This window comes from Microplitis mediator, chromosome 6 (genome assembly GCF_029852145.1).
Source record: "Microplitis mediator isolate UGA2020A chromosome 6, iyMicMedi2.1, whole genome shotgun sequence".
In the NCBI taxonomy this organism is placed as follows: Eukaryota; Metazoa; Arthropoda; class Insecta; order Hymenoptera; family Braconidae; genus Microplitis; species Microplitis mediator.
The window spans coordinates 6,122,171-6,146,665 of NC_079974.1; the positions used below are offsets into that span (position 1 = coordinate 6,122,171).

The window sequence follows — 24,495 nt, forward strand, 5'->3', positions numbered from 1 at the left end:
ATTTAAAAAGTAGCCTATATTCTAAGTGACAGCATCTTGAATATGCATAAAAAATTTCATCTCAATCAGATGAGTGGCTGATCAGTTATAAAGGTACAAACAGACAGAGAGACAGACAAACAAAAATTCCAAAAAGAGTAAATACAGTATGAGTAGGTCATAGAAATGATATTTGATGCATAATTCGAAATAAAAACACAATGTACAGTCAGAGCCTATAGATTTATATATTAGTATAGATATATGACACCATATATAATCATATATGATTAGACAAAATCTTTTTTCATCGGGGATCTATATTTATTTATTTCTTTAATAGTGAATTTTTAAAATAAGGTAGCCGATAGAGGGGACATAGCTTGGCCAATAGAGGGGACATCAGGATTCAAAGTTATTTTCTTGAATTACTTAATATCTGATAAAGAAATTAAAAATTTTTTTGTGTCTATATAAAGATGAATATATTAGCTTTTTTTCTACATTCTAATCTTATGAATATAATGATATTTTATGTTTAAAATATTTACTTAAAAAAAAAAGTTCGCTAAACCGGCCGATAGAGGGGTCACTTACCTTACTACTAACATCAATTTAGAAATAATCCTATTCGAGTATCGTGAAATTTGTTACTTACATTGGAAAGACACTAAGGCAGCACTAAAAAGTTAAAAAAAAATACAAGAATAATTATGTTTTTTATATATTGTTTTTCATCCCTATACTTTTTACGATACCAGTACTGTATTTTTTTAACTGAACTTAATACAACAATCTTTTTGTAAAATTTCGATAGTAAAATGTAAAAAATCTCTTGTAAACAGTAAGTTTTCATCTAAAATTGATAGTTTACGGTAAAACGAGTCGGGTCCAGGATTACGATACTTGTATAGTAAATTTTCATAGAATTTTTTTTCCGTGCAGTCATACTGTATCAAAACGACTCGAAGGTCAAAAACTGTATCTGCAATAGTTGCAAAGTTACAGCAATTTGTTTGTTAACAAATCGAGTCAGTGCTTTGACTTTGTCGTGATCCAAAATCACAATGGTTTTTAATAAATTGAAAATATTTTTTTTTTGCCATTTTGTTGCAGGTTGCTGTTTTTGTAGTTTTTTTATGTTCTAGAGAAAAATTAAAATAAAGAAAAAAAATTGTTTATAACAAATTGTTGACAAAAAAAATTTTTTTCTGCCATTATATTTAGAAATGCAAGTTATGATTTAAAAAAAAATCGATACCTTAATTATTTATTTAAGTAATCAAAATATGAAAAAAACACGAATATAAACAATAAGATATTGTTTTTAAAAAAAATGTTTTTTTAAAAATCATTATTTTCTTACGCTAACAATATTGTGAAAACAATTTTCCTAAAATATTTAATTAATCCATTTGTTCATAAAAAATTTATAAACAAATGGCATAAAAAATTTGAAAAGTAATCATGTAATGCCTAACAAGTATGTGAAATCAGTAATAGCTTAAAATGAAAAAAAAAAAAAAAATATTTAACATACATTACTTAGAATTTTAATTTTTTTGTTACTTCAAAAATTAATATTTAATGAAATAAAAGTATTTTATAAACTTTTATGACGTTATCTTGTTGAGTATGTCTATCAAAAGGGCTCCAAGAAGCAAAAAATTTATAGATGAATTATTTAAACTTCTACATCGCCTTTTATGACAGCACATACCCGTAAAACAAATGTTAATTAACAATCGAATAACTTTTTGAAAAATGATGATACGACTTTTAGTACCACGGAATCATATTCTTTGAAGTGTCTAGATGACATCAGAATTTTTTCAAATTTTTTAATCAATATTTAATTGCATAAAAAAATTATTTAACAACTACGCTCACTAGAGCGGCAGTGTGCGCATCCCGAAACTGCCGCGCAAAAGCCGATTTTCAACGTTAAATGGAAATTATAAATATTGGAGCTACAATTCGGGGAGTCGAGAACTTTTTTACTAAAATTTTCTGCTCTTTTTTAATATTTGAGCTATCACTTATACTTTTTGAGATTTTGCCAAAAAGCTGGACGGCTGATTTTTTGAACGATTTTTTATTGGTAAAAATTGTAATTTTCTTTTCCAGAAAAAAAAAACACGCTTTTCTCTAGACGCCATTCCGGATCGTTTAAGCCATCAACCATATTTTTAAAAGACCTGTAACTATTTTTTGCAGGTTTTCATCTTCTTGACTAGACTAATAATATATTTTCAAGATATTCTGAAACATTTGAAAAACTGGAATTATCATATGTTTTCATGGAATGATTTCCATTAGTATATATTTGAATGAATCTTGAAATTGCAGAAAAATATTCGCTTTTATTTTAACGTATCGAAATTTTTTTTTTTTTTTTTTCTAATAACAAATCGATCTTCATTACAATTCATATTTATTTACGAAAAGTGAGAACAACTGAAAATAATAGACAATAGTTTTGACAATATTGGCATAATTTTGATCAAGTCAGTATAATTCTTAAAGTATCGGTTGATATTTGAGACTGTAATAGGCTCGAGTATGATAACTATAATATCTTGGTTCACTCCTGTATCCAGTAATCCATCGCATATCGGCTGATCGCTTATAACTTCTATTTGTGTTTTTAATATCGTAGTTTCTAAACATTCTCTCAGACCACTCTTCAGCATTTGGTAATTCTCGCCATATACCTCGATTTCTTTTGTTCATCCAGTCAATCACATCATTGTAGTAAATCTGTCTATAGTAAACATTTAATTACAATACGAACATTAAAAATTTTTCCATTGAATTAAGTATTTACGTAGGATTAAATTAAGAATATTAAAATGATCACTTTACCTATATTCATACAGATAACGATAGTTTAAAAATAATGGTCGAACCCAATGGAGTGTGTATTTGGGCTTTGGTGCTTTAACTAATGTAGAATAATCTAACTTTACTTTTTCTTCTTTTTTAGCAGCTGCGCCAGTAGCAGGAGTATCAGTTGTTTCAGCCTCTGTTTCTTCCGTTGCTGGAGCATCATCCCCAATATCCCATGGATTTTCGTCGTCAGACATTTTGTTTAGTTACAATATTCGTTTAATTATTTTGAATTTATAAAATCTGAAAATATAATTAAAATTTCAAATATATTAACTATTTAAAACCTTTCCACATTGTTATGCAACTTCTTCTCACTTTAATTTTTTCTCACTTCACTAGTGTAATATTCGTTCGTTTATAACTAAAGTCAATTTAAATAAACACTTGGCATGAAACTTTTTTTGTTTAGTAGTGTATTTGCATGTTTGTACTTACCTACCACAAAAATACTTGCAATGAATACTTTGTTAGTAACATATAAAAAAGCTTACGAACTGATTGTGAACTATCCAAAAAAAAAATCGCCTGCAACTACTGCATACAGCTGTGTATCGCTTTTATTTGAGCCAACGTTTAGCCAAGCAGTAAGAGAAGGGGAATGTCAGGAACCCTGGCATAGTGAACTAAGGAAAATAGTTTTATTTCTTCACTTTAAAGAAATATATTATCAACTTGGTCCATCAGAATTGTAAAATCATGATTATATATAATGCACGTTACATTTGAATGTTATCTTAAAGGTCCTTAAGCGATAAAAAAAAAATTTTGAAAAATGAAAAATTTTCGCTTAGCAAATTATTATAATTAATAGTTTTATACGGAATAAAACTTACATGAAAAAAATCATCCATGTCTTCTCTAGAAGGCAGAGTCTTCTAAACGTCGTATTTGTAAAAAATTTAAAAAACACTTTAAATTAATTTTTAACGTGCCAAGGTAATTATCACAGCTGTGTATTCTCAAAAGAAACGACCTTAAAAAAAGAAAAAGAGAAAAAAAACAATATTTTTACCTTGATTCATACAGTCTTCCCGTATACAATTTTTAAAGTAAAAAAATTTACTTATTAAATTTCAGAAAACATTTTATTATAAAATAATAAAAATTGAAACCATAAACAAAATTTATTAGATTGCATAGAACTACTTAAATTTTACAACTTTGTTTTTTGGATCAAGTCCAGCTTCAAATACGATTTTTTGTTTATTTATTCATTTGATTTGACAGTTCGCAATAGTTATAATATCTACAACTGTTTCGGACTAATTGAAAATACCTTTCGCACAAATACTCAAACTTAGAAGACTCATTCATTAATAAAAACAGAAACAATGTTTTTTACTTTAGTTTCAATTCATATAAATTATTAATTATAATAATTCGTTACGCAACAATGACTGATTTTGTGCATTCTTGTATTTTAATCACTTACTTGGGCACTTAAGAAAAAAGTTAATAAATGTGTGTACATAAAGTCAAAATTTTTGAGCATGCAATAAATAAATAATTTCTATTCATTTATTAAAATTCAAAATTTTTAACTTCCCGAGTCGGAATTTAAATCGTAGATTGAACGTACTAGACCTTGGAAACGTAAATTTAACCTTTGAAGACGTAAATAGCCGAAAAACGTATTTTAGACGTAGTTGACGTACAAAAACGTAAATAAGACTTGTGTAATCGTAGATACAACCTTTCAAAACTTGCAATAAAAAAATTAAACTATATTGAAAACATTTCATCGTCAAAAATACATGTCTAGCAATTAGAAGACGAGAAATAAAAATTTTCTCTTTTGGGTCTTACATACCTAGTAGCTTGGAGACCAAAAATAAAAATTCTCAACAGCTGTGATATATTTTGGGCCTTGTGAGACTGTACTCTATAAAGTTTCGAAAAGATGTATCTACGATTACGCAAGTCTTGTTACGTTTTCGTACGTCAACTACGTCTAAAATACGTTTTTACAGCTATTTACGTTTTCGAAGGATGAATTCACGTTTTCAACGTCTAGTACGTGCAATCTACGATTAAAATTTCGACTCGGGTTGCTGCTAAAAAATCAAAGATTTTTTAAAAATTCGGGAAGTTATTGTTCTTTCTCTTTGAGCTTGAAAACAATGGGCAGTTTTAAGGCTGACTCGCAGAATCAACTAGTTTCCAGATTTTTTTTCATTGAAGTAAGGTAGCAATATCGTTTAGATTTTCAACATTGTCTGGTAAACGAGAAATACTGATGGCGTTATTTATTTGGAATCAAACATAGTAAGAAACAAAGTTTGAATTTGTTACCTTTTCTGACAGAACTATAAAGATATACACGGAAAGAAAATTATGAGAAATTTTGCTATGCATTATGGGAATAGTTCCCATAATGGTATAAGAATTGTACCCATACTATTATAGGGCTGGTTTCCATATTAGTTTAGGAACTATTCCCATACTATTATGGGGACTATTTCTGTAATAGTATGAGAATTATTCTTATAATATTAAGGGAACTATTTCCATAATGTTATGAGAACTATTCCTATAATACCACAGAAATTTTTTTTTTGCAAAATAAGATTCAAATGAAGCTTCTTCGACGCTAAATTTGTCTTGAAACACTTGAAAATTTGAGATTTTATCGAAATTTAAATTTTTATTTCCAAAATTAGAATTTTCTTGAATGTTCTGTGCTGACAAAAAATTTTTGTGAAAAATTTTAATGTTTTTGCCAAATACGAATTTTTTTTTCAACGTTTGAATTTTTGTTTTTATATTAAATAATATTTCTGTGTATTGTAGAATTGATTTCCATACTTTCCTTTAAATTCAAATTTTCATGATAGTATAGGAACCATTCCTATAATATTATAGGAATGGTTCCTATAATATTATGGGAACTATTCCCATATTATTATGGAAATGATTCACATAATGGTATAGGAATCATTCCAATAGCACTATGAAAACCATTACTATAATATTATGGGAATAGTTCATATACTATTATAGGAACCATTCTTATAATATTATGGGAACGATTCCTATAATTTATGGCAATGGTTCCCATAATATTATAGGAACAATGCCTATAATATTATGGGAACGATTCCTATAATTTATGGCAATGGTTCCCATAATATTATAGGAACCATTCCGATAATGTTATGGGTAGCATTTCCATAATTATAGGAACTGTTCCTATAATTATTGGAAACATTCCTAAACTCATAGGAACTGCTCGCATCATTTATGGTCATATTTCCTATGATGGTATAGGAAAAATTTTTATAGAATTATGTAAACAGTTTCCATAATTTTCTTTCCGTGTAGAATTTAATAAATGTAATTACAATATTTTTAACATGTGATGTTGATTGAAAAATTAAAAAGTTTCATTCCTAATATATAACACACGAAAAAGTTATTCTCGTTTGAAATTCTGTGACGTTAAGATAATGCCAGACTATATTGACCAGCTGACAAAGATTGAAATAAACTCATTTAAAAAGGACATTTGGCAGCCAAAATGAAAGTAGATTTCTTTTTATTGATTCTCAAGCTATTAAATAATAATTAATTTAAAAATTAAATTTCTTTAACATTTTCCATGAACTTCAAGGTCGGAAATACATGTTGAGAAATTGTCGAAACGGCAAGCAGAGATACAAAAATCTAAGCTAATTAGATGAGCTATAAAATACTTCCAATCATAATCCACATAAGTTTTTTTTTTAACGTAATATAGAGATAAATCAATTAATAATTTTTTTCTCAAACGTGTAAAATTTAAAATACCTACTACGTTCAAACTAATCAACGAATTTAGCTTATTTTTAGACTTGATCAAACCATTGAACCAATAAATATGTGTGTCAAGTTTTATTTAGATCCATTCAGAATTGTTAGCGCTAATGAGACTACAAGGCTCAATGTTTATAATTAATCATATAGTTGTGCTTGAGCGTCATAATAAATGAATAATTCGTTTTTAGACAAATTCATAATAGTGTAATTTGAAGCTTATTTTATTAGCTTAAAGATGTAATTACCCTGCAACGAATTATTCAGAAGATATTGAGAGTTGAAGCCGTAAAAATTGTTTTTCAATTTTTTCAACAGTTACCAAAGTTATTTATCTATTTGAGAAAATTGACGACACAGAAAGTTAAGTTACGAAAATCACAGCTAATTTTATGAGTTTTCATGTACATTTAACAGAAGTGAGCTATCGCTTTTTATTTCAAAGTTATGTAAAGCAAAATTGAAAGAAAAACAATTGTTTTTTTTCTTTTTTTTAATTTGAAAAACTTGAAACACCAATATTTTTTGAACTTACCGATCGATTTGGCTCATATTCAAACTTAAATGAGATTTTTCCAAATAAAAAAAAAAAGACTGTAAAATTCATTCAAATCCGTTTGGAATTGTAGACGTTATCATGTCCACAAGCAACATTATATCCCATATACATATGAGGGTGATCCGGTTGGAACAATGATTTTTTTTCAACTCTCACTTCAAAATATTGTTGTAGACATTGAAATAAAAATTCCCTAAAACTTTCAGCACTTTGTTTTAATTTTATAAGTACTTTACATTCGATTTTGGAGTCTTTCCATTGGAAATACATAGGGAAGTTAAGATTTTTTTGAATTCTCTTTACATCAGTAGCGTTGCAAATCATCAAGTCAGCGTTCACCGGATTTTGTAAGTAATTTAATCCTCTTAGAAAGTTTCCTTAGTAATTTTACTGATATTCTAACTGTTTTTTCTGTATGGGTTTTGAAAATCATGTTTTTTACTAACAATTTGGGTTTTTAGTTGATATTGACTGTTGATAGAGAAAACGATTTTTTAGGAAATTTGATTCCTTACAAAAAAGTCATTTTAGTTAAGTGGCACAAGATCTTCGTTCATGTGATATAGGGATTTTATTAATTTTGTAGATATTTTTTTGAAAATTCGACCAAAGACCATTTAATTTTAATTTTAAATAAGTAAATAATTGATATATATACATATATACATATATATTAGACTGATTCAAAAAACAAACAAATTTTTTTTTTCTTCCAAACAGGTTCAAAAGTTTCGTTTAGATAAAAAAAGACACCTGCAAAAATTAGAGCTCTTAATATTAATATTAACATTGTCCGCATCGCACTTTTCTATTTCCCATAAGAAGAACATGGAAAAAATTTTTTTTACGTCTTCTGATTTTTATAAGTAGCTAACGATGCGTCATAGGAATAATTGGCAGGCATGTTTTTGTAGGAAATTGAATGCTCTACAAAAAAAGATTTATATCATTTTTTGAGGAATCTAATTTTTCAAAAATCAATATAATCAAGAATAGTGTATTATATGGCTTGTTATTTCTACAAATTATTAGAATCTGGAAAACCTATTTATCTACGTGAGCTATTCATCAATGATAATGATACAAGACATTCTGAAAGACAAGCTATCAAAAAGAATAATGTAAATTTTAAAATTCCATACTTTTCTACTGTGCTATACGAGCAATCATTTGTTGTGTCAATTATCCGTCTTTGGCAAGAGTTACCCTTAGATCTGATTAAATCAGGCAGTATTGAGATCTTTAAAAACAAGTTGTATGATTATCTACTAAATCTAGATTTTAATTGACGAAATTCGTAACGGTATATCGTTGAATTTCTCATTTTCTTATTATTGATTTTAGCTTTGTCTATATGATTGATTCAAATTTAAATTAATATTATTGTTGTTGTTGTTGTTTGATCATTTTCAAATTTGTTCTACTGCTGTAAGATCATCTGTATGATTTCACTTTGCCATTTTGCCTATGCCTTGGCATGCAAATTTAATAAATAAAAAAAAAAGTTATTTGAGGTTGAAGTCGAATCAATATTAAATTTTGAGATTTTCTTATTTTTCCGGCGAAACTATCAGACCTATTACAAAATATCATTAGACCTTTTTTGTAGACAATTTTATTCCATAGAAATTATTTTGAATAAAGTTTTTCCGAATTCCGCATTGTTTTCTAGTTATTTTTATTTTAATGTCTAGCTCTTAAAATCGATCAGAAGACTATTTTTTTAAGAGCATGACATTAAAATAAAAATAACTAGAAAACAATGCGGAATTCGAAAAAACTTTATTCGAAATAATTCAGGGAATAAAATTGTCTACAAAAAAGGTCCAATGATATTTTGTAATAGGTCTAATAGTTTCGCCGGAAAAGTAAGAAAATCTCCAAATTTAATATGAATTCGACTTCAACCTCAAATAACTTTTGAACAAATAGATTCCCCAAAAAATGATAAGAATCTTTTTTTGTAGAGCATTCAATTCCCTACAAAAATATTTCTGCTAATTATTCCTATGCCGCATTGTTGGCTACTTATAAAAATCAGAAGACGTAAAAAAAATTTTTTCCTCGTTATTCGGAAATAGAAAAGTGCAATGTGGACAATGTTAATATTAATATTAAGAGCTCTAATTTTTACAGGCGTCTTCTTTTATCTACGCAAAACTTTTGAACCTGTTTGGAAGAAAAAAAAAAATTTGTTTGTTTTTTGAATCACCCTAATAGATATCTATATGTGCACATATTATTGTCCCTCGATCATGATGTTGAAATCAAGAACATTAAAATTACACTTATTTCGACACTTGATGCTACTGACATACTAATCCGATTTACGCATTTGAAACTCATAAGGACAAATATAGAATAGATCAATACATTGGTAGGAATATTCATGAACACTTTTTTTTTACTCCATCTTCAGTTTGATGCATTTATTTACAAGTCAGATTATGTTAATGTATATGAATCATTCTATCAAGTAAAGTTATTGTTACAAGGCGACTCTCGCCGATTCGTTTCAAACTTTGTGAAGGTGTTATGCATATTCAGGAGAAAATTCTCTGAAAATTTGAGCTCCAATAAGCGGCTTTCTAAGTTATGATTTTTTGAGTATTTGAAAATTTTTTTTTTTCAACTTTTTTGTTAATTTTTTTGAAGTAGAAAATTTTTTTTATACAAATGAGCAAATGAAAGTTTACGTCGAGGAAATTTTCAACTTTTCAATAGAAAATGTAATTTATAATTTCAAGTTACAGAAGAGTTAAAAATTTTATTGATGTTGAAAAAAGATTTTTTTTACTTTTTTTCCACTTTGGCATTAGTCTCCTAGTATATGTGGGGAAAAGAGAAAAAAAATCTGGGCATCGGTTGGCCCTGTGAGCCAGCCCCAAAACTTTCCCCTGTTTTTGAGCACTTTGAGCTCGAAAATACTTTTGTATGCCATGGTTTTCTTATAAGCTTTTCAAACTCAAACCCATTATAGTACATTACATGATAATTTATCCGGGGAAAATGACATAAAATGATATTGTTTCACTGTTCGTCGTCGATATCTTTTAAACTAATTGACGGATTTTAATGTTCAATCTAGCAATCAGTGCGTTTTACTGAGTTTTCGGGCTAATTAAATTTTGGATATGATTAGTGCAGTCGTTTTAAAGATATTCATGAAAAACCGTTTTTTATCATTTCTTTCTTCGAGGACATCTCTCCGATTGAGATGGTTAAGGTGACATTCAACGCAGCTTATAAAGTTTTAGAGCTGATTAGATTTTGGATACAATCCATCGAGCAAATTCAATGTTATCAAAAAAAACATTTTTGAAAAAATTTTATTTTTGAAATATCTCCGAACGCACTTGACCGATCAAGCTCAAATTTAACAGCTTCTAGATATCAACAAGCCACGTCGAATAACACCTTGACGATCATAATCGTCATACTTAACGATAATGTCAACTTGACGATAAGAATATTTACATACTTATATACTGAGACAAATCGCTTTTCGTCTTCGCGATTTTTACCAGCAGCCACCAGAATTCGCGGGTTGAACCCTGGCTTAGGCTGGCCTCTAACAAATTTTATTTTACTTGGACAGAGCAGTGGGCTGGGGTTCTTGCAAAGCAAAGACCCGCACTTATTCAAACTCGGCAACGTATGAGAAAACTTATCAACTTACCTCACGGCTTATAAAATTACAGAATATTCTTATTGATGGTCAAATTACTATTTGTAACTTAATTTATATTTATTTTATCAGACTATTTAATAATCTTACCAGTAAAATAGGAAATAAGTAGGATGAACAGTGATAGATGGAATGAAAAGAATTAACCAGAATTCTTTGCAAGTTTATTGCCAATTATAATAATCAAAATTACTTACAAGAAAATGCAGGCGCTGGATATAATGTAGACAGATTCGTGGCACAGTATAAATTTTATATCGTGAGTATATCGCCGGTAACGTACAGTAATATTTATTTGAACTAACTTTGTTTATAATAATCAGTAAACTTGGACAGTAAAGTATATCGCAAGAGAATTGCTAGTAATACAACTATAACGCAAGTTAATTTCCCGATTTACAAAGTAGTTATCCGTATTAACAAGGTCGCAAATAAATTGCTCGTATATGACAGTAAAACTAAATTATACGTCTTATCGCTAATTGATCCAGGATCGAAGTGAAGTTCAATCACCGTAGGGTCTTAGGGCTGAGTTTTTGGGCTCGCTCCCCACTTCCCCTCACGGTCATGCGTTGAGGTGATAACTAGTCATGTGACCATGGCACTATGACTAGCTTTAGGTGGTTTCAGACGGCAACGAGACGGGGAAAAATGAGAACCGCAAGGCTGAGGGAGAAGATGACAATTCACATTGTCTCAATCCCCCCCACCAAGCCAAGGTTACCCTTTAGACCTCTCGTCTAGGTTGTCCGACTGAAAAGAATGATTTAGTTTATTTACAATATTTACAATGCGAGTAAATCGCCATAATAATGACAAGTAGATCACCGTAAATGCTTGGCAAGTATTGCCGTAATATAAAAATTGATTTTATGAAAATATTTACAGGTAATGCCAGTCGTAAGGGATACTAAAAATATCAGAGTTTAGTCACCCTTTTCAGGTTCACTTCTATCCTGAGACTTCGATCTGGATCAGCCCAGAAGTGTATATTTACCGCTTACGAACTAATATTACAAGATACTGTAAAAATAATTTCGTAATATTTACAATTAATAATTAAATACAAATATTTTTTTTGAAAGTCTGAGGACTGTAAAGGAGTAATACTATTTAAAAATTTCGATTATTCAGTCTGCCAACTGCTCCCAGACTCGATGCTGTAATTAAAAATTATTACAATTGGCAATAATAAATGAAATAAATGAATGAGATGAGTATGAATTAGATGGAAAATATTGTTGGAGTATATCCATTTCGGTAACGCTTGATAAATTTTCTTATCAACTACTTAATATATTAGTTTACTTAGGTTATTATAAGTAATATTTTCTTGTTGTATGAGTAAGAGGTTTCGATTATTATTAGCCTCTTCAGTTGACGACAGTGAGTTCAACGATGATGAATTAAATTGATGTGTCCTTGAGAAGAATGTGTGAGTTATTTCACTTGAATTTATTTTCCATGTGTTTTCTTTGGAGTTTACTTGGATGTCAGCTAACTGCCAAAAATCTAGTCCAAGGATGACAGGAGTAGACAATCCTGGTACAACAGTCAGCCAAGTGATAATATCGTGGCCGTCTAAGTTTATGCGAAAGGGCGCACCACCTCGTGTTTGTGTTAGTTTAGAATTTGCCATAATGACCTCACGAGCATTCATGGGGCCTGATATGAGTTCTTGCAGTTGGTTTTCTTTGATGTGTTCGTATGCAGCTTCAGAGATGTAGCTGCGTCCACTTCCACTGTCCAGTAATGCATTAATCTCGTGTTGGCCAATAAATATGTTGGTGACCATCTGACTGACTCTTGACGGAGCTTTCAGAATCGCTGAAGAAGGCTTACCGCTAGGTTTAATTGTGTCGTCACAAAAAGCTGCTGATTGGGTTGATGACTGACTGTAAAGTTTTGGAGCCACGCTTTGTGTAGTTTTAATTTTATCTTGAGCAGTATGTGCTTTTGGATGTTTCGTTTTTACTTCCGGTGTTTTACTATTATTTGATTTGTGTATTCTTGTAACTTGACGAGAATTCAATGTTTCTGAATTACTTGTAACTTTATTTATCGGAGACGCAAGCTCAATTAAATCGTCAACTCGAGTATTTTGAAAGTCGCCGTCGGTCTTGTCTGGGTTTTTATTTTAGGCTGATTGTCCGAATTCTTCATGGATTTTTGTCGCACTTTTAATCCTGCTTTAATTCGTAGTTTATCAGTTGTAGGCGCACAGCAAAGGTCAGAAACGTGGCCAATTCGGCCACAACGACCGCAGACAGATGTATTCTTTACAGAAGTTTGTTGTGCCGGAGTTGTATTTGCCGAAGAATTGCTTGACGTTATTCGTTCTAATCTTTCCAGGAATGATTTCATGAATGATTCAAAATGATTTAGTAAAGCTGGAAGCTCTAAATTTGAATCATTTGCTCTATTGTCAGACTGATTTCTCTTTGGTGATTGAATGCTATCTTGGCTATGATCAGCAGTTATGACGTTGATTGAATCAGGTTCCGGAGATTCTTGATTTAAAGGGTTGATGGAACTGTATGTTTGAACTTTAAAGCGTGCTTTTTGTTTATCTGAATTATTATTATAATTAGATTGAAGAGCATCCGCCGTTGACTGCCATGCGCTTATGCGAGTAAATAATTCCGAATAAGTTAAAAAATTTTTATCGGAGAATTTTTGTAAAAAATAAGGATTCAATTGAGTGAGTATGATACGGATCTGTTTGGCCTGCGGTAACGGTTCTTCAAGTTGCATAAAAGCTCCCTGCATCCGACTGACGAAAGACACTCCAGTTTCATCATTTCCTTGTTTAGCTGCGTAAATTTCTTGCAGTATATCCTCATCGGTCTGTGGTGTTTGCCAGATTAGAAAATAATGTTTAAAAGTTTCCCAATTAATAAATAATTCTTCATTTTGATAATACCACTCAAGGACGTTACCGTTGAGTGTATTGGTTACAACCGTAGGGAAATTCTCGAAAGGAATGTCATAGCTGCGCATACGTTGTTCTATAGTTTTGATGTATTTTCGTGCATCAAATAACGACGTACGATTCCGAGAAGGAAAAGAAATATTCCACGATTTTACAAATTGACTGATTTCGTACAGATAAGTAAAATTAAAGCCCATTGCGCTCGTATACCCAGTTGTCACGTTGTGTGGGTGATGGAACGTTACAGGCTGCATATGTGCTGGTATCATGTTAGATGGTAGTGGCTGCGTGTGTACATACGACGGTAACGGATGAATTGGTAGTGGGACCGTTTGATGCGCGTACGGTTCCTGTGCAGGTGCTTGATATACAGCTGATGACACGCTGCTTGCTTGAGACGATTGCACGTATGATTGCGGGGCAAGATGGCCAGCCGTGAGGGGATTTGCTGCCTGTGAGACAGTAGCCGTTGAAAACAATTCTCTGAGCATCAATGTGCTAGAAATACAGCTATTTGGAAAAGTTAGATTATTTTTAGTTTGTATTGCCGTTCCCGAATTCGATGATATCGGTAACGTATTGGAAGGTCGTGAGATTGTACCCGTCAGTGACGACTCTTGGCGTGCGGCTTGCAAGGCTGCAGATTCAGTTTGTAGCTGAGCTATAGCATTTGACAAGACTGCTATTGAGCTCGCATTATTTATCTGTGCAGTTGGATGGCCAATCATATTATTTACAGAAACGTCGTTATTATTATTCACTGTGCTGTTGTGTATACCTCCCGTAAGGTCTAACAAATCATCAATGGCACTAGTGGTAGGAATTACTGAACTCGATGCAGAATTAGGCGGGAGTTGAAACAAGTTGTGACCAATATTGTTATAATTATTACTAGTAGTTGCTGGAAGTGGTCTTGGAATCGGTGTCCTCGGCAACATGATGACTAATTAAACTATTAAGATTACTAATAATTACAGAAATTTTATTTTAGATATAATTTTAATCTTCAACTAAATCTTTGCAGAAAAATAATTTATTTAAAATTATCCGATTACTGTTAATAAATCTTCGAGTTAATAAACTGTTTTATTTTAATTAATAAATTCCTGATGACTAATAAATTTTTACTTATTACTGAAAAGATTTTATTTGTGGTTTGCTTAAGTACTTAATTTATTTTGTCGAGCAAAAGAAATTTTATTTTAAGAAAGTATAATTTTTTTTTTTGTTTTTTTACATTATTTTGAAAATTGTGTTTTTAACTTCCCACTAAGAAAATTGAAAATTTTCAAAAGTTCGGAAAGTTACTGGTATCGGTCCGATTTTCGAAATCGAATTTCTATCAAATCTTGACGTTTTGAGGTTCTAGGAAGCTATCCTGACTAATTTCAAGACGATGTCCGAGTGTATGGCTCAGTGAACCTGGCCCCACTCAAAAATTTTTTTTTCGATATATCAATTTAATCTTGTTTTAATCAATTGTTCTTTATCGTTCGACTGTTAAGTACATTGTACAACTAGTGCGGTAAGTTGTCGATTGCCCACGAGAGCGAAGTTGAGCGCACGAACGAAGTGAGTGCGTTCATTCGCTCGAGTGGGTAATCGACAACACCGCACGAATTGAACACAGTTTTTTTTTATCAGTAATGCAATATAAGTACTATCTTAGTGCTCGCTGTTTTATTCTCCAAGTAGCTTTTTGCTGATTCAACTGTTGCCGCGACATTTTTGTGGGTTAAACGATAATTTGCATGCGACAAGAAGTAAATTTGAGTGCGACAAGTTTACTTGTCGCACGCAGATAATCGTTTAACGCACACAAATGTCGTGGAAACAGTTGAATGGGCAAACAGCTATTTGGCGAACAAAAGAGCGGGCGCTAAGAGAGCAATTATATTGCATGAATGATGAAAAATTATTTGTTCTTCCATTGTTTATTTATAATTAATTAAACAATTATTCGTCCTTAGGTTAGCCCTCCTCATTGCAATATGTTACTTTTTAACACCGTAATCAATTAATTTCAACTAATTATCGATTGTTCGATCGTTATTAGCAATTGTTCGATCATCAATAATTCATATTTACTAATTATTTGATATTTTTTATTAATTAAAGTGCGGTCCCCCTCCCCTTGCGTTGCACGTACGTACAAGCATACCGTTGTAATGCTGCCTTAATTGTTTATTTTTACGTCATCGTGGATAACACATTTTCACCAAAAAATGCTTCATTTAATATAATGAATAATTAGTAATACTTACGTTTCACGAATGCTATCCTGCAAGTTCCAAAAAGGATTAATGCATCCATTCGAGAGTGTAAGTACTATAATTAAGTTTTAATGTATTTAATAGTAATTATAAATAGAAGTTCCAATATAATGTGTCTACACTACTCCAATGTTTTATATTTATGCGTATTAATTCTAAAAATAATGATTCGGAAAATTCTATCGAAGCATAAGGATTAAAAATTACCACTAGTAATGATAAAGAACAACTCTCAACTTCTGCAGATTGAAAAAAAAATAAAAACAAGACTGTAGTTCTACAATTGTATTACGTTAGTTTAAAACCGTAAATTTTACTTAGAGATAAAAAAAAAATGCCTGCAGACAGTAGTGATGGTGTTATTGAGCTGATTCGAATCGTTCCTCCAATTCCTGCTAGTACGACGAATAAATAATTAGCCAAGTGACAAAGCACGTCACCAGTAGAGACTGTGAGTTTATTTGTAAAAATTTTATTTAGTTGTTAAAGTCTGTTATCAATACACTTTTATTTTTTTCAGCTAAAACTAAGAACTGAACAAGATACAGTGACTTTCATTACTGTCCAAGTTTGCAATGGAAAAATCATTTTATCATGTACATATCAGCCGTAATTCATCATAGTTGAATATATTAAATGCTTTCTAATAAGCATACTTCTGGACAGAACGAAAACCAATATATATTCACTCAATGTAATTTATTCGTACACAGAAAAAACAGTTAACTTGAATCAAGAAAAATATTCTTGATTCAAGAAATTTTTTTTGATCTATTCGGAAAATAAAAATTTACTTGCCCCAAGTAACCAATTATCTTCAAATTTTTATCTTGAACCAAAATTTTTTTTCTCACGTCAACATATTTTTACACTTAAATCAAAAAATTTTAACTTGTTTCAAGAGTTTGTATTTCTTAAAGTAAGAGATATTTTTTTTGGAGCAAGATAAATTATTTTTTTGTAGCAATATTGCAATTTTTTGGTTAAAGAAAATAAAATTTCTCGGAACAAGTACTATTCTTTTTACGCAAGTATTTTTGTATTCTCCGACCAAGAAAACAAAAGTTGCTTAAGCCAAGAGAAAAAATTTCTTAGGAGAAAAGATCGATATAGAGAAGGGGAAAGTCACCGGTGCTAGACAGCAGCAGCAGGAGTAGTTCGGTGCTCGCCACGAGATCGCACCTACGACATGTAGTGTCCCTAGTAAGACATTTATTTCAGAAGTGTTATATTCCAAATTTCATTACGATTTTGTTCGGGTACTCTTCTGTCATTTGACAGAACTACAAGTACCCTTTTGAATTGTACTATAGTATATTCTATAATACATCAACATTCATGACTTTAATATTTAATATTAAAGTTACTTGAAATTCAAGTCTTAAATAATTTTGCTCGAAAAAAAAACACAAAAAATTACGTTTCAAATAAAAACAAAAAATAAAAAAAAATCCACACGTTAACCTTTCGGAGAGAGAATACATTTTTGACTGAGAAAAATTTAAGTCTTCATTAAAGAGGCAAACTTTTGGAGCAAAAAATTTTTTTTTCTTGGCCCAAGCAACTTTTATTTTCACTTAAGCAATTTATTTTTCGGAGCAAGAGAATTTTTTTCTTGGGCCAAGAGATTTTTTCTTGGCCCAAGGGATTTTTTTTTTTTCAATCAAGACGTTTATTTTTTGGAGCAAGAAAATTTTTTCCTTGGGTCAGGAAATTTTTTCTTAGCCTAAGTTAACTTTTTTTCGTTCAAAACTTTGGTTTTTTGGAGTAAGAAATTTTTTTTCTTGGGGCAAGAAAAAGTTTTTTGGCCGAAGTTAAACTTTTTTTCGTTCAAAACGTTGATTTTTTGGCAAGAGATGACTTCTATTCTTTAGCCAAGAATTTTTTTTCTTAAACCAAGAAATTTTCAATTTCGCTTCAAAAACGAATTTTTTTGGAGCAAGAGAATTTACTGTCTTGAACCAAAAAAAAGTTTTTGAATCAAGTGTTTTACTTTTATTAAATCAAGAAAGAAAATTCGGAAGATAATATTTTTCTTGAACCAAGTTAACTGTTTTTTCTGTGTAAGTACATAGACTTTAAAAAAAAAGTTAAAGGTTTTTTTCGTATTTAACTAATGAAATTTAAGAATTAATTTTTTAAGACGAGATTTAGTTGCATTTAATATAATTTATCAATGATATGTATATATTTTGTCAATATACCATAGATAATTTTTATTTATTGATAAATTGATTTGAAATGAAGTTCAATATTGATTGAAAGAGCTAGACTGATTAATTATAACTTGAAGATAAATAATTCAAATAGTTGGTTGAAGATTTCAATATTTTAAAAGCAAAACACATAATCAAAGTTTCAGATACACGCTTGCTCGTTTTGATAATGCATTTAATGATTTTTAATTTTTTTTTTTTTTTTTTTTCAAAACAATAAAAATTAATAGATTTTTTTTTTATATTTATTAACATTTTTCAATTCAAAGATTTTCATAATTTACACTACATGTGATTCAATCGATTTCTTTTAATTTATTGCAGGTTATTTACTTTTCAACATCACTCAAAGAATCCCAAACATTACAGGCACTGCATGTATTTATTTATTTATAATATAAAACCAAAAAGAAGTTGTTTGTTATTAATTTCTTTGTAATTTTTTATGATATAATTTAAACATGAAGTCATTAAGTTTTTTTGGTTAGCAAAAAATTCTTAATTCTTTGAACGTTTATCGTTATTGTAAATTTACCACAGGTCGGTAAAGTTACAGTGGTCTATAAAAAATTCAAAAATTCGATTTCTATTGCAAAGTTTATCATATATTTCACAATTAAAAATAATAAATAAGGTGTAATAACGTATTAGTAATTAATTATCTACTACAAGCACACGGAAAGAATTTTTCGATCAAAATTACTCTCTAATTTCGAGTAATCCTGGGCCGTTGCAAAAAATTGGTATTTTTTGTTTTAAATTTAATATTTTTTGTTTAAATATTAACGTTGCTAGACTATGTTTTACTCTACTACTGAGTAATTTTTTAAAAGTCTTATATTTAATCGATTATTGTGAATATCTCATTTTAATCTATTAATTTTTACTTCATGCGATTAATTTTTACTCCCCAATACACCATTCTTTTAAACCCATTAACTGTTTGATGAAAAACTGCTTATAACTTGAATAAATTTTCTTATCTATGGGAGTAATTTTTACTCTAAACTGCAGAGTGATATTTCAGTAGTCTCCGTTAATATCGGCTTCAATTAAATGTCTTTTATTTTGCTCGCGACAACTTACATGTTACGCACACAAACGTAGGGCTGGAAAAAAAGACGATCTCTGTATCTTTCTATAACTTAATATTTATTTTAAAAAAAAAAAATTTGTATTTTTTCTTTTTCAACACAATAAGAGTAATATTTTTTTTTTATTCTTTTTCAAAATATTTATTTTAAGTCATATTCTAAGGCAATTAGATGGTTTTTAGATTTTTTATAGAAATTTCAGCCTATTAATTGTAATTTTTATTGTAATTCAATATAAATTTTATAAATTGAATAATCAACTTTTTATCATAACCTACGAGTAAAAATTGAATTAGAGAGAATTTATTTAGACAGCCGCTAGGTGTAATTTTTACTCGCAATTGTGAGTAAAAATTAATCTGATTGATTTTTACTCACTGAAAGAGGAAAATTTCGTAATTCGAAAGTAAAAAGTCGTAATGGCCCAAGATTACTCGATTTAGACTAATTTTTAGAATAAATAACATGGCAATATTCATACGAAAATTCTTTCCGTGTAGCTTTGCTTCATAAATTTTTTGGTACTTAATAGACATATCATCTATACATTTATTGATTACATACGTCATACAAACTATTAAACAAATGACGAATGCTATTACTTATTATTATTATCATACAGATATTTTCTCTTTTGCTCTTATTGTTATTAAATTTGTAGATGTGCATAAACGTACTACGCTTAGTGTAAATAAAGTTTGTACTTGTATTACTTTAATATAAATAAATACTCGTTGAGGTCAAAAATTTGTTGACTTAAACACAAATTGTCTGCAAATTATTTATCGAGTTAAATAAAAGTATGTGATTATAATAATACACAAAAAAATTGTTTATTTTGTTAACCAATCATTTTACCTATTGATTTATTTGTATTTTTACAGGAATTTGTTTACAAGTTTACGATGGCACCGGCAGCAAAAGTAATGTGACGTTCTCGTCTGATTTCATCTATAAAAAAATTTTTAATTATTTATTTCAATAAAGTTTTACATCGGAATCATTGAGTATAAACGTTTCGTCGCTTACAGCGGGTAACGGATATCTCCCGAGATAAGAGATTGCGAACGCCGTCGTGGCTTGCAACTAGACATAACATCCGTCAAGGTATGAGTTCCGAGCCACGACGTTGTTCACACAATAACTCGAGATGCTGTGTCATCATATTTGTTTATTATATAAGCTGGTGCATAATGTAGGAGAGTTAGTCTTTTGACAAACTGCCCAGAGCACAGACCTACTTATTCTATCAATAAAAAACCCATTCTCTACCCCTTTGAGTTTTACTCTTTCCTTAAAAAACCGAAAGCGCGAGAAAGCTGCTACGGTCACATCCTCACTACTTCCAACCGAGAGCGCGTGAAAGCTGCTACGGTTCCTACTACCATCCTTAGCCGAAAGCGCGAGAAAGCAGCTACGGCCTTGACTCCGGAAATTACCATCCCTGTTCCATGCGCAAGAGGCGCGGTCGCAAGGCAGGTCGCCGTCTGCAATTCTGGCGGTTGCAAGGTCAGCTTAACCCGGTGTCGGGGTCTCCGCCCCAAGTAAACGGTAAATCCGACGGTCCGCGTGTTGCGTCCGAGGAAGTATTGCTCGGTACGCGTTTAGTGTTGGTCGTTCCGCGTAGTGCCGATCACATCGTCGAAGCTGCCGCTCCGATACTCGAGTCCGAGAGTATCCCAGCTCCAGGAAGTCCCGGAGAGGGTCCCTTGGATTTCATAGTGGAACCACCATCAGATTGTCCACCAGCCTTCTGGACAGGAATCACCGACGGCTGGGGACTAACCGAGATCAACCTGCCAGCAATAAACCAACCCCCGGGAGGAACCATTCCATTCCGTGACCCTAGGTACGGGTATTATTCCGAGGAGCACTTCCGGCGGACAGGAAGTGACGACTATCCACCGCTAGAGGCTAAGAACCTAGAGAAAAAGGGAATAGTTTGGGGTGACCTATGGGGCCCTTAAAGGTACGTGCCTAAAGTAATTCAGAGAAATTTAAAAAGTAATTAAAAGGAGCTTAACAGTCGGCGCATCAGGGGTCCATCGACACCCTAACGTCGCCAGCCTGGTAGATCTTTAATAACAAACCCCGAGGAAATTTTGGGATGTAACAATGGTGCTGTGACCAGGATACTGATAAGCTCATTTTAGTTGTTTTTTTTTCTCTTTTTCTTTTCATTAATTTATTTATTAGGTGATTTTCTCTGTGAAGTGTTGTGCGTTTACGATTTACGGTGAAAGTTACAATGAACAAGTGTTGCTACGGACTATTTTATTATTAATATTCAAATTTCTCTCCGTTCCCATCGCGAATCTTATTATTGTGATGGCGGTTAGAAGAACTAATCTAATTACGGGTCTAGTGATAAAATTACTAAAGTAAACTAGCCTTATAAATTAATCAAATTATTAAAATCAAGTATTAAACATGAAATCGATTAAATTCATGGCAAAGCGGTCGATTTAACATATCTAGCTAATGGATTTCGCAATTTGTAGGAAATTTCAATAACTTTAGAACACGAGCTCTTAGAAACCGAACAAATTAGCTTTATTCGTTTTTTTTAATTTTTCGCGAAAATGGATCTAAAAAAACCCATGACAGAAGAAGAGCTCCTCGAATTACACGATCGTTTAGAGGCTCAATGCGTAGCCCAAAGCAAGAAGGAGGCGGATTTAGAGGCCCGCGAAAGTTTGATTAAATCCCGACTGGCTGATTTAACGACACGAGAACAGGAGCTCGAGTGCGAAATAAACTCGCGACTTCGCGATCGCGAATCAGTACTTAGGAGAATGGAAATTGAACTTGGAGAGCGAGAAATGGAAATCCAACAACGCGAACTTGCTTTAATAAATAATTCAGAAAGCGACGAAACCGTGCGGAGACGCGAAGTCGAATACGAACACCGGATGCAGAAACTCGAGCGACGTGAAGCCGAATTGGAGCACCGGACGGATGAGCTCTCGCGGAAGGAGGCAGAATCAGGAAATCTTTTGCTTAATGCTAGAAACATTCAACTTGAGCATTTAGAGACCCGCGACGGCGCGCTAAATAGTCGCGAGATTGCTCTAAATGATCTCGCTAATATACTATCTGAAAAAGAGGATAAATTAAATAGAAAGGAGTTAGAACTCGAGGCTCAAGATAACGAGCTGCAGGAAAATGCGGAGTTGTTGCAGAACTGGGCCCGTGAGCTCAAGCAATATAAATCAAATTCTTCGAAATCGCCTTCTGCCGTAGAATCATTAAAGAGAGAAATTGCTCAACTTAAAATCAGCACGCCGAATTCAACCCCGAACGCCACTCCGATCGACTCGTCAACGGGCGCGAACATCACTATTAAGGACGCGTTATCTTACGTTCCTATGTTCGATGGCTCAAGTTCCACGGTATCGGATTTTATCAGATCCTGCAGACGCGCTTGCTCTATGCTACCATTAAGCGCTGAGTTTATGTTCTTGACCCTCGTGCGTCAAAAATTTAAAGGCGAGGCGCGGACTGCGGTAGAGAGTATGGATTACAGCAATATGCAAGAATTCGATAACCTTTTGCGATCTGTTTTCGACCGGCGTCGATCGGCAAATCAATATAAAGCTGACATGGAAAATATCTTCATGAGATCAGATGAAAACATCGTTTCTTATGTTAATCGAGCGCGTACGATCTATCGAGATATACTGCATGCGGAGAGATCTGAACGCGGTGATTTGTCCGTGACAGAGACTCTCAAAATTGAAAAGGATGCAATTTCCGCTTTCCTTAATGGCATTCCTACGCTGCTCCAGGTTCAATGTATGCTTAGACCTCACGAAAATTTAGAGCAAACTTACGCGTCAGCAATAGACGCTTTTAAAAACCAGGAAGCTAATAATAAACGATTCGGTATTCGAGTACCAGCTCCATTAGCTGCTCAGCCTATTGCATCGGTCGCTCATATTCAGGGTAATCGACGTAATGACACTAGTAACAAATCCGGTAGGCCTCCGAAGAAGGACCTCAAATGCTCGTTTTGCGGCGGTCGTTATCACGTCGAGGAACAGTGCTATAAGAAGCTCATACCCGGATTTGTTCCTAAAAACGGTAATACTGTCCCTAATAATAACAATAACAGGGGTAATTCTAATGTTCAAAATCGTGGTAATAATTCGGGTAAAACTGGTGAAGACAAGGGTCGGGACCCTTCAAAATCCCGCAACCAGAAACCCGAAAAAAACAAAGACCCGTGCCCTCGCTGCGGTAACACTAACCATGGCTTGGCTACTTGTATAAAGTTTTCGACTTTGATCCAAACCCGATTTGGACAATCGGTAAACTCGAATCTCCCGGGGAAAAACACCGTCGGGATCCACGGGAGTCCAAACGATTATCAAAACCCGCCGGAAAATCTGAACAAACAGTCAACATCTCAACAGTAAGAATAAATTTAAAGAAAACAAAGGCACCCGCAATTTTAGTAAAAAGTATTGATATTAAAAATTCGATAACTGTTATGCTCGATACCGGTTCCGAAGTAAATTTAATAAAAATCGGTGCCTTAAGTAAACCACAATCAATCGACGAAAACTCTAATCTGGCCTTATTGGGTAGTAATAAAAACCCAGTGTATACAATAGGGAAAACCTATGTAGAATTATTTGGCTACGAGATTGAATTTAATGTAGTAGAAAATAACTTCTCAACAGCCCACCCTGCTATATTGGGTGCAAAATTTTTCAACGATTATGGCGCTAGAGTTTTCTTCGATTGCAAGTTATTCACATTCTATGACATTGAAATACCATTTTTCGAAACTGAGGATTTTAAATTGCCTCCAAGATCCGTATCTGTTATAAACGTTAAAACTACTGCTGATTCCTTTGACTATGGGTACGTGCCACGTATATATTGCGCCACCGAGGTCGAAATAGGCGGTACCTTCGAGATCAATGACAACGGTAATACACTGCTGCGGGCGTACAATAATTCGGACCACGAAGTTCTAATTCCAAAACCTGTCATTAATTTGAGGCCCTCATTCTGGGTGGACGAAAGCGATTTTTTATTAAAACCAGTAAAGTTAATCGATGA

At 32.0% G+C, this 24,495-nt stretch overlaps 1 protein-coding gene across 2 annotated transcripts; it reads right to left on the reverse strand.

The window, feature by feature from the left end:
- Positions 1–2,322: 2,322 nt before the first annotated feature.
- LOC130669322 (flightin) lies at positions 2,323–3,460 on the reverse strand. Of its 2 annotated transcripts, XM_057472130.1 has the most exons (4): positions 3,307–3,389; positions 3,187–3,232; positions 2,845–3,111; positions 2,323–2,743 (listed from the first exon to the last, which is right to left on the reverse strand). In XM_057472130.1, exons 3-4 carry the CDS (start codon positions 3,063–3,065, stop codon positions 2,500–2,502), a joined length of 465 nt encoding a protein of 154 aa, XP_057328113.1. In that variant the 5' UTR covers positions 3,066–3,111; positions 3,187–3,232; positions 3,307–3,389; the 3' UTR covers positions 2,323–2,499. The 2 variants fall into 2 exon arrangements, with proteins under 2 accessions (XP_057328113.1, XP_057328112.1); XM_057472129.1 differs by lacking the exon at positions 3,187–3,232 and having other exon boundaries at positions 3,307–3,460.
- Between the last annotated feature and the right edge of the window lie 21,035 nt (positions 3,461–24,495).

Excerpts from the sequence above, each read along its gene's own strand:
- LOC130669322 (XM_057472129.1), bottom strand. The coding sequence starts at position 3,065 with ATGTCTGACGACGAAAATCCATGGGATATTGGGGATGATGCTCCAGCA. Across the intron at positions 2,744-2,844 it reads CGTTATCTGTATGAATATAG|ACAGATTTACTACAATGATG; the intron begins GTAAAGTGATCA and ends TGTTTACTATAG.